This window comes from Macrotis lagotis, chromosome 2 (genome assembly GCF_037893015.1).
Source record: "Macrotis lagotis isolate mMagLag1 chromosome 2, bilby.v1.9.chrom.fasta, whole genome shotgun sequence".
NCBI classification, from domain to species: domain Eukaryota; kingdom Metazoa; phylum Chordata; class Mammalia; order Peramelemorphia; family Peramelidae; genus Macrotis; species Macrotis lagotis.
Genome location: NC_133659.1, coordinates 119320019 through 119332692, shown reverse-complemented (window position 1 = coordinate 119332692; position 12674 = coordinate 119320019). Strand labels below are relative to the sequence as shown.

Sequence of the window (12674 nt, the reverse complement as noted above, 5' to 3'; positions counted from 1 at the left end):
AAGTGCCATGGACCGCAGAAAAAAAGGTATATCCTTTTCTATCCCCATTTTCTCCAGAGGTATATCATCTAATATTCTATTCACCTGCTTAACTTTCTTCTACCAGTAGAGTTTTGCTATATTTTCTATAATTCATTTAGCTTCTCCTCTAAGAATAGGATGCCATGTCACTTGGTGCATATGTATTTAGAATTTAAATTCTTTCATTGCCTTTAGTATCTTTTAGGAAGTGGTACTTTCCTTCCTCATCTCTTTTAAGGAGATCTATTTTTGCAACTGCTTTTTCTCAGGTAAGGGTTGCTACCTTTGCTTTTTTTCACTTTAGCAGAAGCATAATACATACTACTCCAGCATTTTACTTTTACTCTTTGTGTAATTCTTTGTTTCAAATGTGTTTCTTACAAGCAGCATATTGTAGGAATTTAGTTTTCAATCCACTCTACTATTTACTTCTGATTAATGGGAGAGTTCATCCCATTCACATTCACAGTTATAATTACTAATCTTTATTGCTCTCCATGCTAGCATTCCTCCATTTGTATTCCCCCCCTCCTTTCCTGTTTTGCTTCTGAATACCATCTCCCACTTCCTTTCACCACCCTTCCCTTTCTTTTTTCCCCTTTTTCTTTTCCTCTTCCTTCCCTCCCTTCTATCAGTCCTTCTTCCCTCCATCCTTTTCCTCTCCTAATACTTGAATGTAAACTAATTTGAGTGTGTTTGTTAATTCCTCTTTGAGTCAAATTAAATGTCACTAAGAATCAGGTGGTTCTCACCCCCTCCCTTCTTCCCCCTATTATAAAAGGTCCTTTGTACCTCTTCATGTGATGTAATTTAACTTATTCAAACTCCCCCTTCCTTCTATCTCTTTTCAATCTCCCTTCCCTTTAGTAATGAAATGTTTTTTAAAGCATTTCCATCAAAGTCATGGACAAACCATGAATGTCTATACCTTCAGTCTAAGTATATTCCCTGTAATAGAGTTAATAGTCTAAAGAGTTATGAGAATCTTCCTCCCAGGTAGGGATGTAACCAATTTAATTTTAGCAGTTTTTTCTTTTTCCCTATTTGCCTTTTCAAGTATCTCAAGTCTCCTGTTTGAAGATCAGATTTTCTGTCCAGTTCTGATCTTTTCATCAGGAAAGTTTGAATGTCTCCTATTTCATTAATATCTTTTCCCGTAAATGAGAAAGCTCAGTTTTACTGGATAGTTGATTCTTGATTGTATGCCAAGCTCCCTTGCTTTTGACAATATCATATTCCAGGTCCTTCATTCCTTTAATGTTGATGCAGCCCCAGGTCCTGTGTGATCTGGACTGTGACTCCTTGGTATTTGAATTACTTCTTTCTGGCCACTTGCAGGATTTTCTCCTTGATCTGATAATTCTGATGTTTGACCATAATATTCCTTGTTGTTTACAATTTGGTGGGATCTCTTTCAGGAGGGGATTGATGGATTCTTTCAATGACTATTTTGCCTGTTTTTGCCCAGATATTGGGACAGTTCTCCTTAACTATATTCTGAAGAGTGGAGTCCAGGCTCTTCTTTGTGATCAAGGTTTCCAGATAGTCCTGATTCTAAATTGTCTCTTCTGGATCTATTTTCTAGGTCAGTTGTTTTACTAAAGAAGTATTTTACGTTTTCTTCTATTTTTTTCAATTCATTTAATTTTGTTTACCAGATTCTTGGTGTCTTAGGATGTCATTGGCTTCCACTGATCCCAATCTATTTTCCAGAGAAATATTTTCTCCACTTAGCTTTTATATCTCCTTTTCCATTTAGTCAATTCTATTTTTAAAGGAGTTGTTATCTTTTTCTATTTGCCCAATTGTGTTTTTGAGGGAATTATTTTCTTTTTGCATTTGTCTAATTGCATATTTACAGAATTTGTTTTCTTCTGTCATTTTTAGTGGTAATATGCTAATTTTCTCTTGCAAAGTGCTAATTTTTTCTTGCATTTCTTTTCCCAATTTTTTTCACTTGATTTTTAAACACCTCTAAGATCTCTTCTAAGGTTTTTTTTGGCTGGAGACCAATTTGTATTCTCCTCTGAAGCTTCACATATAGTGCCTTCTGTCCTCCTTTTCTGAGATAGTATTCTTATCTCCAATGTAACATTTAATAAACCCTGCTTTGAGCTGACCTTTATCATTTTGGGTTGTTAGCTTCTTTAGGATCTTGTGTTGAGGGAAGAACTGGTTTTCAGACCTTGGTGTTGAAAACCCTAGAGGTCTTGAAACTCCGGGAAGTTACTCAGTAGACCAACCAGTAAGGAAAGCCAGAAGTTTTCTCCTGATTATCTGTGCGGGGCATGTCCAAAGCCCACTCCCTTGGTCTGGGGCTCGATCTGGGCTGTTCTCATGCAACCAGTCACTAGGCCAGGCTGTCAGGACTGGAAACACGAGAGGGTCTCTCTGGCTGCCCACCTTGGGCCTTAGGGAAAGGTGAGAAGACCTGGGACTGTTTCTGTTTTCATACTGGAAAGAATCATGCCCTCCTACAGGTATTCTGGGGCTTCTCTGGGAACATTGGGAGCTCACAGTTTGGGTTGTCCAGACCAGAAGGCTACCTAAATGGGTATCCTGAGCAGTCATGCTGGAGCTCTCCCAGGCTGCCCTCCTTGCATACCACAAAGACTTCCACACTCATCATCATAATTCTCAGGTTAGTCGCCTGCCTCACCCTGCAGCCTGTGCACTGGGTCTCTGCTCTCTGCCTTGCACATGCCCACATTCCCCTTTGACAGACCTTGCTGGAAGATATTTCCCTCTGTTCTTTTTTGTGGGTTTTGCTGATCCAAAATCTGTTAAGAGGTTTGATTCATATCAATTCTGAGGGAAGGCCAGGAGAGCTTAATAACTCACAAGTCGCTTAGTCTTACTAAACCTTAATTTTCTCATATATAAAATGAGGAGGCATGTAATAGATTTCATCTCAAGTCCCTGTGACAGATATATCTATGATCCTTTGATCTATGTATCTAGTTCAATCTCTTCATTTCATAAAGAGACGGAGGCTCAGAGCTATAAAATGATTTTCCCATTGTTTAGTATCTGAGAAGGAATTTGAACTCATCTGCTCTGATTCTCTACTCAGTGCTATTTCCTTGGTGGTATTCCCACATGGATCAATGCAAGTGTTTAGCAGTTGTGAGTTTTGAGAATTCTTTGGGGGTTCTCCATCATATCTTGGTTGTATGCTTTAGAAAGACAGAGAACTTCTATTGTTCATGTCAAGTTGACAAATAGCTGTCTCACAGCCTCTAAACAAGAGCTAATCAATTACCATCACTCTTTTCCTTCTCTGACCCTTTATTTGGTGGTCACCTGTGGATTCACAGCATCATATACTGGTTCTCATGAAGCTATTTACTCCATTTATGACTTTCTTAAGCAAGGGTTCTTAACCTTTTTAAAGAAAAAATTTAAACATTATATTTGAACACAATTGATTTCCTTTATAATCATATGTATTTTACTTTATGCATTTAAAAACATTATTCAGAGTAGTAGTCTATTGTTACAGATAACATTTAGAACAAAAAATAATTAAGAACCCTTAATCTACAGAAAGTTTTATGTCTTTTAAGTAATTTCCAAAGTCTATGAGTTCTTCCCCTCTTCCTGAGTCTTTCTATCATTCAGTTTCCTAGTGAAATAAGAATACCCCTTTGTACTTTACATGTTTTTAACTAATCTCTTGGTTCTATTCTTGATTCTTTTGATTTCCCTACCATGCCTCAATTGTCTTTTCACCTGGGGAAGATTCTTATAACTCTGTAATCTTCTTACCCAAGAAGGTCTCAAAGCTTTTGAAGCCTTCTCCCTCCATTGGTGAGTTCTACTTGGAACTTGATTTTTGAGAAACGTTCCAGGGTTACTTTCCCAACTCCATTCTTGACTCTCTAAAATCCTCTTCCCCCATCCACACCTTTATTTTCAACTCCTTTTTATATATTCTCATCCCCTGTTAGAATGTAAGGTCTTTGAGGGTAAAGATTAATTTTCTTTTGACTTGTATTTATATTCCTAGTACACAGTGTTTGGCATGTGATAAATTCATACTAGACATTAGTTAAATCCCTTCTAAGGGTTAGACATACTAAATGCTACAGTTATGAGGAAAGGTAAAGGTCCCTGCTCTTGAGAATCTCACCATCTAAGGAGGGAGAAAATATGTAAAAACTATGACCACCAAACTATAAATGGTATAAATTGGAAATAATCAATGGAGGGGAGAGTTTAGAATTAAGGGGGATTAAGAAAGGTTTCTTGTAGATTTTATCTGAAATCTGGAGGAATCTAGGACCCAGCTATGCAGTGCAGTGGGTAAAGTGCTAGACTTGGAGTCAGGTTGATTTATTTCTTAAGTTCAAATTTGAACTCAAACACTTACTACTTTGTAGCCCTGAGCAAGTCACTTCACCCTGTATGCCTATTTCCTCATCTATAACATGAGTTGGAGAAGGAAATGGCAAACCACTCCAATATCTTTGCTAAGAAAACCATGATTAGGGTCACAAAATATTAAACATGACTGAAATGGCTGAACACATAGACACACATACATTGAGTATAGAAAACAGAGATGAGGAGAAAGAGTTTTCTAGATATGGAGGAAAGTCAGTGAAAATGCCCAGTGCTGGAAGTTGGAGTTTCTTATATAAGGAATAGCAATTAAGCCAGGGTTACTACATCATAGGGTTTGAACTGGGATGGGGAATAAAGTGTAAAAAGATTAGAAAGGTAAAGGGGGACAAAGTTCTGAAGAGCTTTGAAAGCCATTTATATTGCCTAGCATATAGAAATTACTGAAAATAAATACTTGTTGAATATTATCTAATTGAATGAAGAACTTTTCAAATGTTTCCTGACTATGAGTATTATCACAGTGTATATATTTTACTTTTTTGTCTAACAGACAATATTTCTGCTAATTGCATATCCTTGATGATTCTTAAGAACTCTGAGAACCTCATAGTAATCATTGTATGTTTTTCTCTATACTGTCTAAGGCCTGAGTACTCTGTAGGCTATGGAAACAATTAAACATTTGGATGTCCCTTGGGCTCTTATTGAAGGCTTTAAATTTTAACATTGTGAAATTGAGATTCTCTGCATTTTTTTCCTTATCATAATCTTTTTGCTAGATTTGTTGTCAGTCCACAGCATGTGTATACACAGACTTAACATTTTTTTTGTGCAAATCCCAAATAAAAAAAAGTGCAGGGAATCTGGCAGTGTCTGGTGCCTGACCATCATTGCTATAGAAGGATTTTACCTGTTTTTTTTCCATTTATCAGATTTACTAATACAATGATTGCAGCTAGTTATCCAGGTCATTATATGCTTGATTAAGGAGTAGAGTTTCAGTTTGAATGTATTGGAGGCTGAAAATACTTGTTGAACCAAAAAGATCAACGATCAACAAAAATACAATCACTAAGAGATCTTCAATAGTTTCAAAATCAGTGAAACCGTTTTGCTCTTTTAAAAGGAGACAGAGTAGAGTACCAGGCTTCTCTATTTTACTACCATTTTTGACATCTACTAAAAGTCCTATGTTGTTCTTCTCTTCAGTCTGTTTAAGCAGTCAATTAATAAGTATTTGTTAGGTGCCTGCTATATGCTTGTCATTGAACAAGGCAGAGGAAAAACCCCTGACCTCAAGAAGATTTTATTTTATAAGAAATATTATTATCTTCACAAATAAGTTTTTTAAAAAAGTACAAAATATATCCTAAGTTTTGGGTCAAGTACTAACAACTCAAATTTCTTGAAGGAGGTAGCACTCAAGATAAGTCTTGGAAAAGACCTGGAAGGTGAAGAGAGAGAGCATTCCCATTATGGAAGATAGTCATTGTAAAAACATAGAGTAGGGAGATGGATATTATTTATGGAGAGCAATGTAGGCCAACTGGACTAGACAAAAGTGTTTAAGGCAGGGGTGAGGGAACTTTTTTCTGCCTAGAGCCATTTGGGTACTTAGAACATCATTCGCAGATTATACAATTGCCAACTTAAAAATTAGCCTGCTATATTTGATTAAACATTTAATTAGTTCACCCCTAAAAAGATCCTAGATTTATTGAATCTTGAGTCCTGCTTGTGGTTGCCTTGGAAATGCCAGAGCAAATGATTTCATGGACCTTATGTGGCCTGTGGGCGAGATGTTCCCCACTCCTAGTTTAAGGGAAACTGTGTTTCCTGAAAAAAGTGGACTGGGTTTTAACTTGGAAGAGCTTTAAATACCATGGTAGATGGTATTTTATCCTAGAAATGATGGGGTTCCTTTGATGTTTCTTGATTAGTGAAATATCATAATTAGACAACTTAGCTACTGTGTAAAACATGAATTTAAGTATTTTTTATTATACTGTAAATGACTAGTTCTACAGAGGAGCGATACATGAAACTAGAATGCAATAATAATAATGTCAGCATTAACATTCAGATCATTCTAAAACACAGGTTCTTAGAATCCATTCAGATATATATACATACATACATACATATATATATATATATATATATATATATATATATATTTCACAGATCTTTAGGATCAATCAAGGAACATTTATTAAGCACTTAACTATTGGTTAGATACCTTGCTAAGTGCTGAGGAAAAAGGAAAAGTAAAAATGCTGTCCCTAAGGAGCTTATATTCTAATGGAGGAAACAATGTAAATATAAATACATTTCAGATACATATAGTCTCTAGAATATATGTTTAATGCTTTTAATTAAGAGTCTTAGAATACAGCCAGCCTAATTTCCTCATTTAACAAATTTATGGAGGAGGTGTAATTTGCTTGCATTCTCACAGGAATTTATGAGCAAAGTCTAGATTGAAATTCAGATCTCTTGACTCAGTCCAATTATCTCTTTATTTTTGTTTTTATTATTATTCTTTATATTTTTTTACAATAAACTCATTCCCCAAGAAGCCATTAGGTTGTAAACTCTTTAAATGCTGGAATTGTACTTTGCTAAATATAAGAGATGTCTTTTTTTTGTCAGATTCTGTTTCTTTTTTTCTGTTAAATGAGAAAGTTGGAATGTTTGTTCTTTAAGATAACTTGACTCTTCTAAATTGTGAAATTTAAAGGCCTTTGTGTGTGGCATTGTCATTCAAAAGTTTTTAAGAATCAAATACATAGAAATAAGTTCCAAATGGTGTAAGAAATGGTATTCTAAAAATAAATGTTTTATGTGATACTAATAAAGTTTATGTGATAACTGATATCTTTTCCTTAGCACAGTGTCCTCCCAATAGACTATCCTTTTTTTTGGCAACAAATGCTGTTTTAATAAATTAATTAGTCTTACCCTTTATGTCTTCTTCTTCTTCTTCTTCTTTTCTCTTTTTGGTAAGGCAATGGGGCTAAATGATTTGCACAAGGTCACAATGCTAGGCAATTAAGTGTCTGAGATCACATTTGAACACAGGTCCTCTTGACTCAGGGCCAGTGCTCTATCCACTGTGCCTCCTAGCTGCTCCTGTTTTAATATTCCCTCTGTTTCTAATAGTACCAACCATTTGGAAAGTGCTTAATAAATGCTTATTGATGGATAAAAAAGATTAAAATATATTCTAAATATGAATTCACCATTGGTGGAAGGAAGAGTTTGGGGAGAGAGAGACTTAATGAAAGAGAGAGAGACCATGACTATGACTATATAATAGCAAACATATTTGGAGAGTTATGAGGATGTGAATGAAAACATGAGTATTAATTCCTTCTTCAAATTCCTTCCTTTTCCCCCTGAAACTCTTCCTACAATTTATAGTTTTATCTGTGTTTTTATTAACCTTAATGAGAAACACAAAGGATAATGAATTTCATATAATAGGAACTTTTTTTCTTACAAGGTCAATTTTTAAAAATTAATTTATTTTCATCCATTTGAACATGCAAATCTCCAAGTTAAAAAATTCCTCAGGGCGGTTAGGTGATGCAGTGAATAGAGCACCGGTCTTGGAGTCAGGAGTACCTGGGTTCAAATCCGACCTCAGATGCTTAATAATTACCTAGCCATGTGGCCTTGGGCAAGCCACTTAAACCCATTGCCTTGAAAAAAAAATAAAAAAAAATTCTCTCCACCCTCCCTTACCACGCCTCTCTTCCCTCAGCAGGGAATAGTCAGGTTATCATTTTACATACATATTTTAATAAACATGTTTACAAATTAGTAATTTTTGGCATGAGGAATTAGGATTAAGAGAAAGAGATACATAACAGATAATTTTTATAAAGTGTTCTTTGAATTTGGAAGGGTTGTTTTTCTGTGTATGTGTATGTCTTTGTTTTTCTTCCTCTGGATGGTAATAATACAGTCTATAGATAGTCAAATATAGTTGTCCTAACTCTCTGGATGGCCAAGAGGAGTTGCTTCCATCAAGGTCGTTCATCTCATAATGTTTATGTGTACATTGTTCCCTTGGTTCTACTCCTTTTGCTCAGCATCAGATTCCATAAGTCATTCCATACTTCCCTAGAGTCTTATCATTTATGGGTTCTTTTAGAACAATAGTATTCCATAGTATTCATGTACAATAACTTGTTTAGCCATTCCCCAGTTGGTGGGCAACTCCCAATTTCCACTTCTTTGCCATGACTAAAAGAGCTACTATGAATATTTTGGAACATGTAGGACTTTCTCCATATATAATAAGAACTTAATAGATCTATACTGAATTGAATTGAGGAATGTCCAAACAACATGCTAATAAGCAAGAACCATAACCATATTTTTGTACCTTATGATTGAATGATAGTAAAAATATTTAAATGATGAATTATGTGATGAACTGAATTTAAAAATATTAATAAATATCCTCTTCCTTCCGATATCCTCCATTTTTTGCATAGTTCCTTTGGAGCACAGCAATAATTCTGGTTGTGCAGGTTCTTGGTTCTTTTGTTTCCTCCAGTGTGTTTCAAGTATTTATTTAAATTTCAAGAAATAGGGACTTATTTTTCATTTTTTTCCCTTTTGGTTTTGTTTTATTGTTTCTTTTAGAACTGTCAATGTAGAAAAGGCAATATTTATATAGTTTTCATTCTAGCTAATGACTCCCCTCCCCCCCCCACTCTCCATTATAGGGTAAAAATAAGGAATATTTAAGAAATATTCAATTAGGGAAAACTACATTTCAATATTATTGGCAGGGTGTTATGATTACAAGTAAATAGAACCATTTAAGTATTTTTGCTTTTCTTGGTGTTTCCAGTCCTTCGCAGAGTGTGTAGGATGAAATGCTTATTGACATACTGACTGGCCTGCCCTTGGATATCAGAAAGACAATTGAATATGAACTCCTGGCTACTTACTGAATGTAACTGTATTCTTTTTCTTTATTCCAGGTGTTCAGAATTTCTCAGATACTACTTTGTCACCTTATACATCTTATTCCTATTACATCTTGACCGCCAATGTCCATGGTTCAACAAGGAGTGCAACTGTGACTTACAGAACACAATCTGGGACACCAGAAGGAAACCTGAACCTCAATTATATCATGCCTATTAGCCCATATTCTGTGACACTCTACTGGACTGCTCCCTTAAATGATTCTGGTCCTATAGAAAAATATATTTTGTCATGCATCCCTTTAAATAGCCTTCAGCCTTGTGGTCCCTATGAAGGTCTTGACACCTTAGCCACCATTTGGAATTTAGTTCCATTCACAAAGTACCGCTTTTTTGTTAAAGCCTGTACAAGTGGTGGGTGCTTACATAGCTCACCTCTGATTATAACTACTGCTCAAGCACCTCCGCAAGGAATGGACCCTCCTACAGTACAGACAATTAGCTCCACAGAACTCTATGTAGAATGGCATCCACCAGAAGAACCAAATGGTAGGAATTTCACGGTATCATTACCATTGAGAAATGTGTGCCATTGTGGAATATGAATGGAAATCTAGAAATTTGGAATTATGCCTTGCAAAGCCATGGTTAAGTTCTCAAGTGTGGAATAGTCATTGAGAAGCAATTTCAAAAGATGAAAGATATTAGTTGTCCTGGTCAGTGGAGCAAGTGCGTTTCTTTTAATCTAATCAAAAATTCCATTCAATTAAATTGCCCGTTAAAAGGCTAGTATTATCTTTGCTCCTAATGACATCTGCCACAACAGGAATGATGTTTATAATTTGAAACTCACTTGTGAAATGCATTATATTTGACTGTGTCACAAGTTAGGTCACCCACATGCAGTAAATTTTCTCCTTTAAGCAAGAAAAAGATGTAAAAATAATAAAAAATATGCATATAGGGTAGCTGACTCCATTAAGTTAATTTTAGTGTTGATTATATTGAGCCCTTGGTTATATAGGCCAGACTTGCATATTAAGATTTTTAGTAATGTAACATTACATACTTTTTCATGGCAAGATCCAATGAGGTATTAGTTTTTCTTTGTTAGACTCTAAGACTTATTTGCTGATAACAAGCAGAAAATGTCTAAAATATTATCATCTTTAGGCATATCAGCTAGAATTATAAGAAATACCTAACCAAAGAGAATTATAATCCCAAATTAGAGGAACAGTTGTCAAATACCAGAACAGAATTAGTTCTTCTTGTTTAATAATAGAAATGTTAGCTTTTCCCCTGGGATAAATTTTACCAGTTGTTCATTGCAATTTCTGTGACTACTTTTACATTGTCCATGATATGCAGAGTAAGGTCTTTGCCCCATAAACCAAAATTAGAGGACACCAACAAGAATTGTAATTTTTCTGCAACATAGAAACAATGGAGTTTCATATGTGCTTTATGAGAATAGTTAGAAGTATTTCTCCAGTGACCACAGACCAAGCAAGCTGCTAATTATCCTGGATAGATTTGTCTGTCCCCCTCCTTCCTACCTTTTTGTTGGACTAACAATGGTATCTGTCTCTCCTACATGCAGCAGTATGCCAAGGCCTCACATCCCTATCAAAATTTGTCTAAAAAATTAATTTCCCAGCTAGGTTCTAGTTCCTTTTGGAACCAAAAGTTTGTTTGTTTGTGTCTTTGTATGTCTGTGTGTGAAAGAGAGAGGGATAGAGAGAGAGAGAGACAGACAGAGAGAGAGAGAGAGAGAGAGAGTTATCACTTTATTGCTTAATGAACTATAAAATATAAAATTATTTGATAAGATACATTGACTTGCATATTTCAATTTCTAGGAATAATTATAAGATATGAACTTTACATGCGAAGATTACAATTTAGTGATGAACCAATGATGACAGAAAGTAAGATTTTCCAGACTAGTGGATGGTTAAATCCTCAAACAGTTACAGCATCAGCCAATGAAAATGCCCTAACACCTCCTAAAACGACTACATTTATTACTGATTTGGAGCCATACACCAAATATGAATTTAGTGTTGTAGCTGTGAATATGGCTGGTAGTGTATCTTCAGACTGGATATCTGGACAAACTGCAGAATCAGGTAACGATTAGTGATTCCTTCCTTTATTCTTTCTTTTTTCTCTTCTTACCTTCCTTCTTTTCCTTCCTCCTTCCCTCCTTCCCTTCCACCCTCCCTCCCTATTTTCCTTCCTCCCTACCACCCTCTCTCTCCCTCCCTCCTTCCCTCCTTCCTTCCTTCCCTCCCTCCCTCCCTCCCTCCCTCCCTCCTTCCTTCCTTCCTTCCTTCCTTCCTTCCTTCCTTCCTTCCTTCCTTCCTTCCTTCCTTCCTTCCTTCCTTCCTTCCTTCCTTCCTTCTTTCCCTGTCTCTAAATCCAATCCTATTTCTCCTGCACAATACTGCTTACTTTCCCAATCTTCTTCTACTCTTTTCTGATATGAGATGTCTCCTCTTCTGATAATTTTTCTTTGTCAGGTAAGATAGATGGATAGTTACATATTCAGGGTAATTATATTTTAATCATACCTTGTATAATAAAACACCAGATAGCTTAAAATGAGAGGGAAGAAAAGAGCAATCACATGTTTATTTCAACAAGAGAAAAAGGAATCGTGAATGATTTCCTCCATTAAATCCTGTTCCAAACCTCTCATGGTATGGAGGTCACTTGGTACTGTTGAAGGTTAACCCAAATGAAGTGCAAAACACTTCAGGTCCTCGAATTCTGAAAAAAAAGTTTTTTTTTTTACACACACCTGGTAATGGAATTATACTTCTCTTATCTGAGGATCAACAGAGCTTAAAATGAGAGACTGTCATCTGTCATTTAACAAATATTTATTAAGTGCTTGCTCTCTGTCAGGAACTGTGCTGTGTACTGGAGATACAAAGAACATCCCCTCAAGGAGCTTATATTCAAATGGGGGATATAGACACAGAAAACAGTATTTCTACAATTCACACACATGCACAAAACAGAGTAATTTGGGATAAAGGCTAATAACTGGGGGGGGGGGGGGGTGGAAACAGAAAAGGATTCACATAGAAGTGGTATTTGAGTAAATTTGAGTTTTTATGGAAACCAGAGATCTAAAGAGGTGGAAGGAAGGATAAACATTCCTTGCTTGGGTGATAGTTAATACAAAGGCATTTAGATTGGAAGAGTTTTATGTATGAGGGGCATAGTAATGTATGAAAGGCATAGTAAATAGATCAGAATGTATAAATTATAGATATATAGAGTGTAAAACATGGGCTTGGTAAGTTAGGAGACAGGTTTTAAATGTGAGAAGGGTTTTAAATGTGAGAA

The 12674-nt window shown here is 35.7% G+C and overlaps 1 protein-coding gene across 1 annotated transcript in view; it reads left to right on the top strand.

Moving 5' to 3' along the window:
- USH2A (usherin) overlaps positions 1-12674 on the top strand; it is a 1130853-nt gene that overhangs the window by 246878 nt on the left and 871301 nt on the right. Inside the window, exons 16-17 of the mRNA XM_074222669.1 lie at positions 9369-9863; positions 11177-11446. Of these exons, the coding sequence (XP_074078770.1) occupies positions 9369-9863; positions 11177-11446 (765 nt within the window). The remainder of the gene's footprint in view (positions 1-9368; positions 9864-11176; positions 11447-12674) is intronic.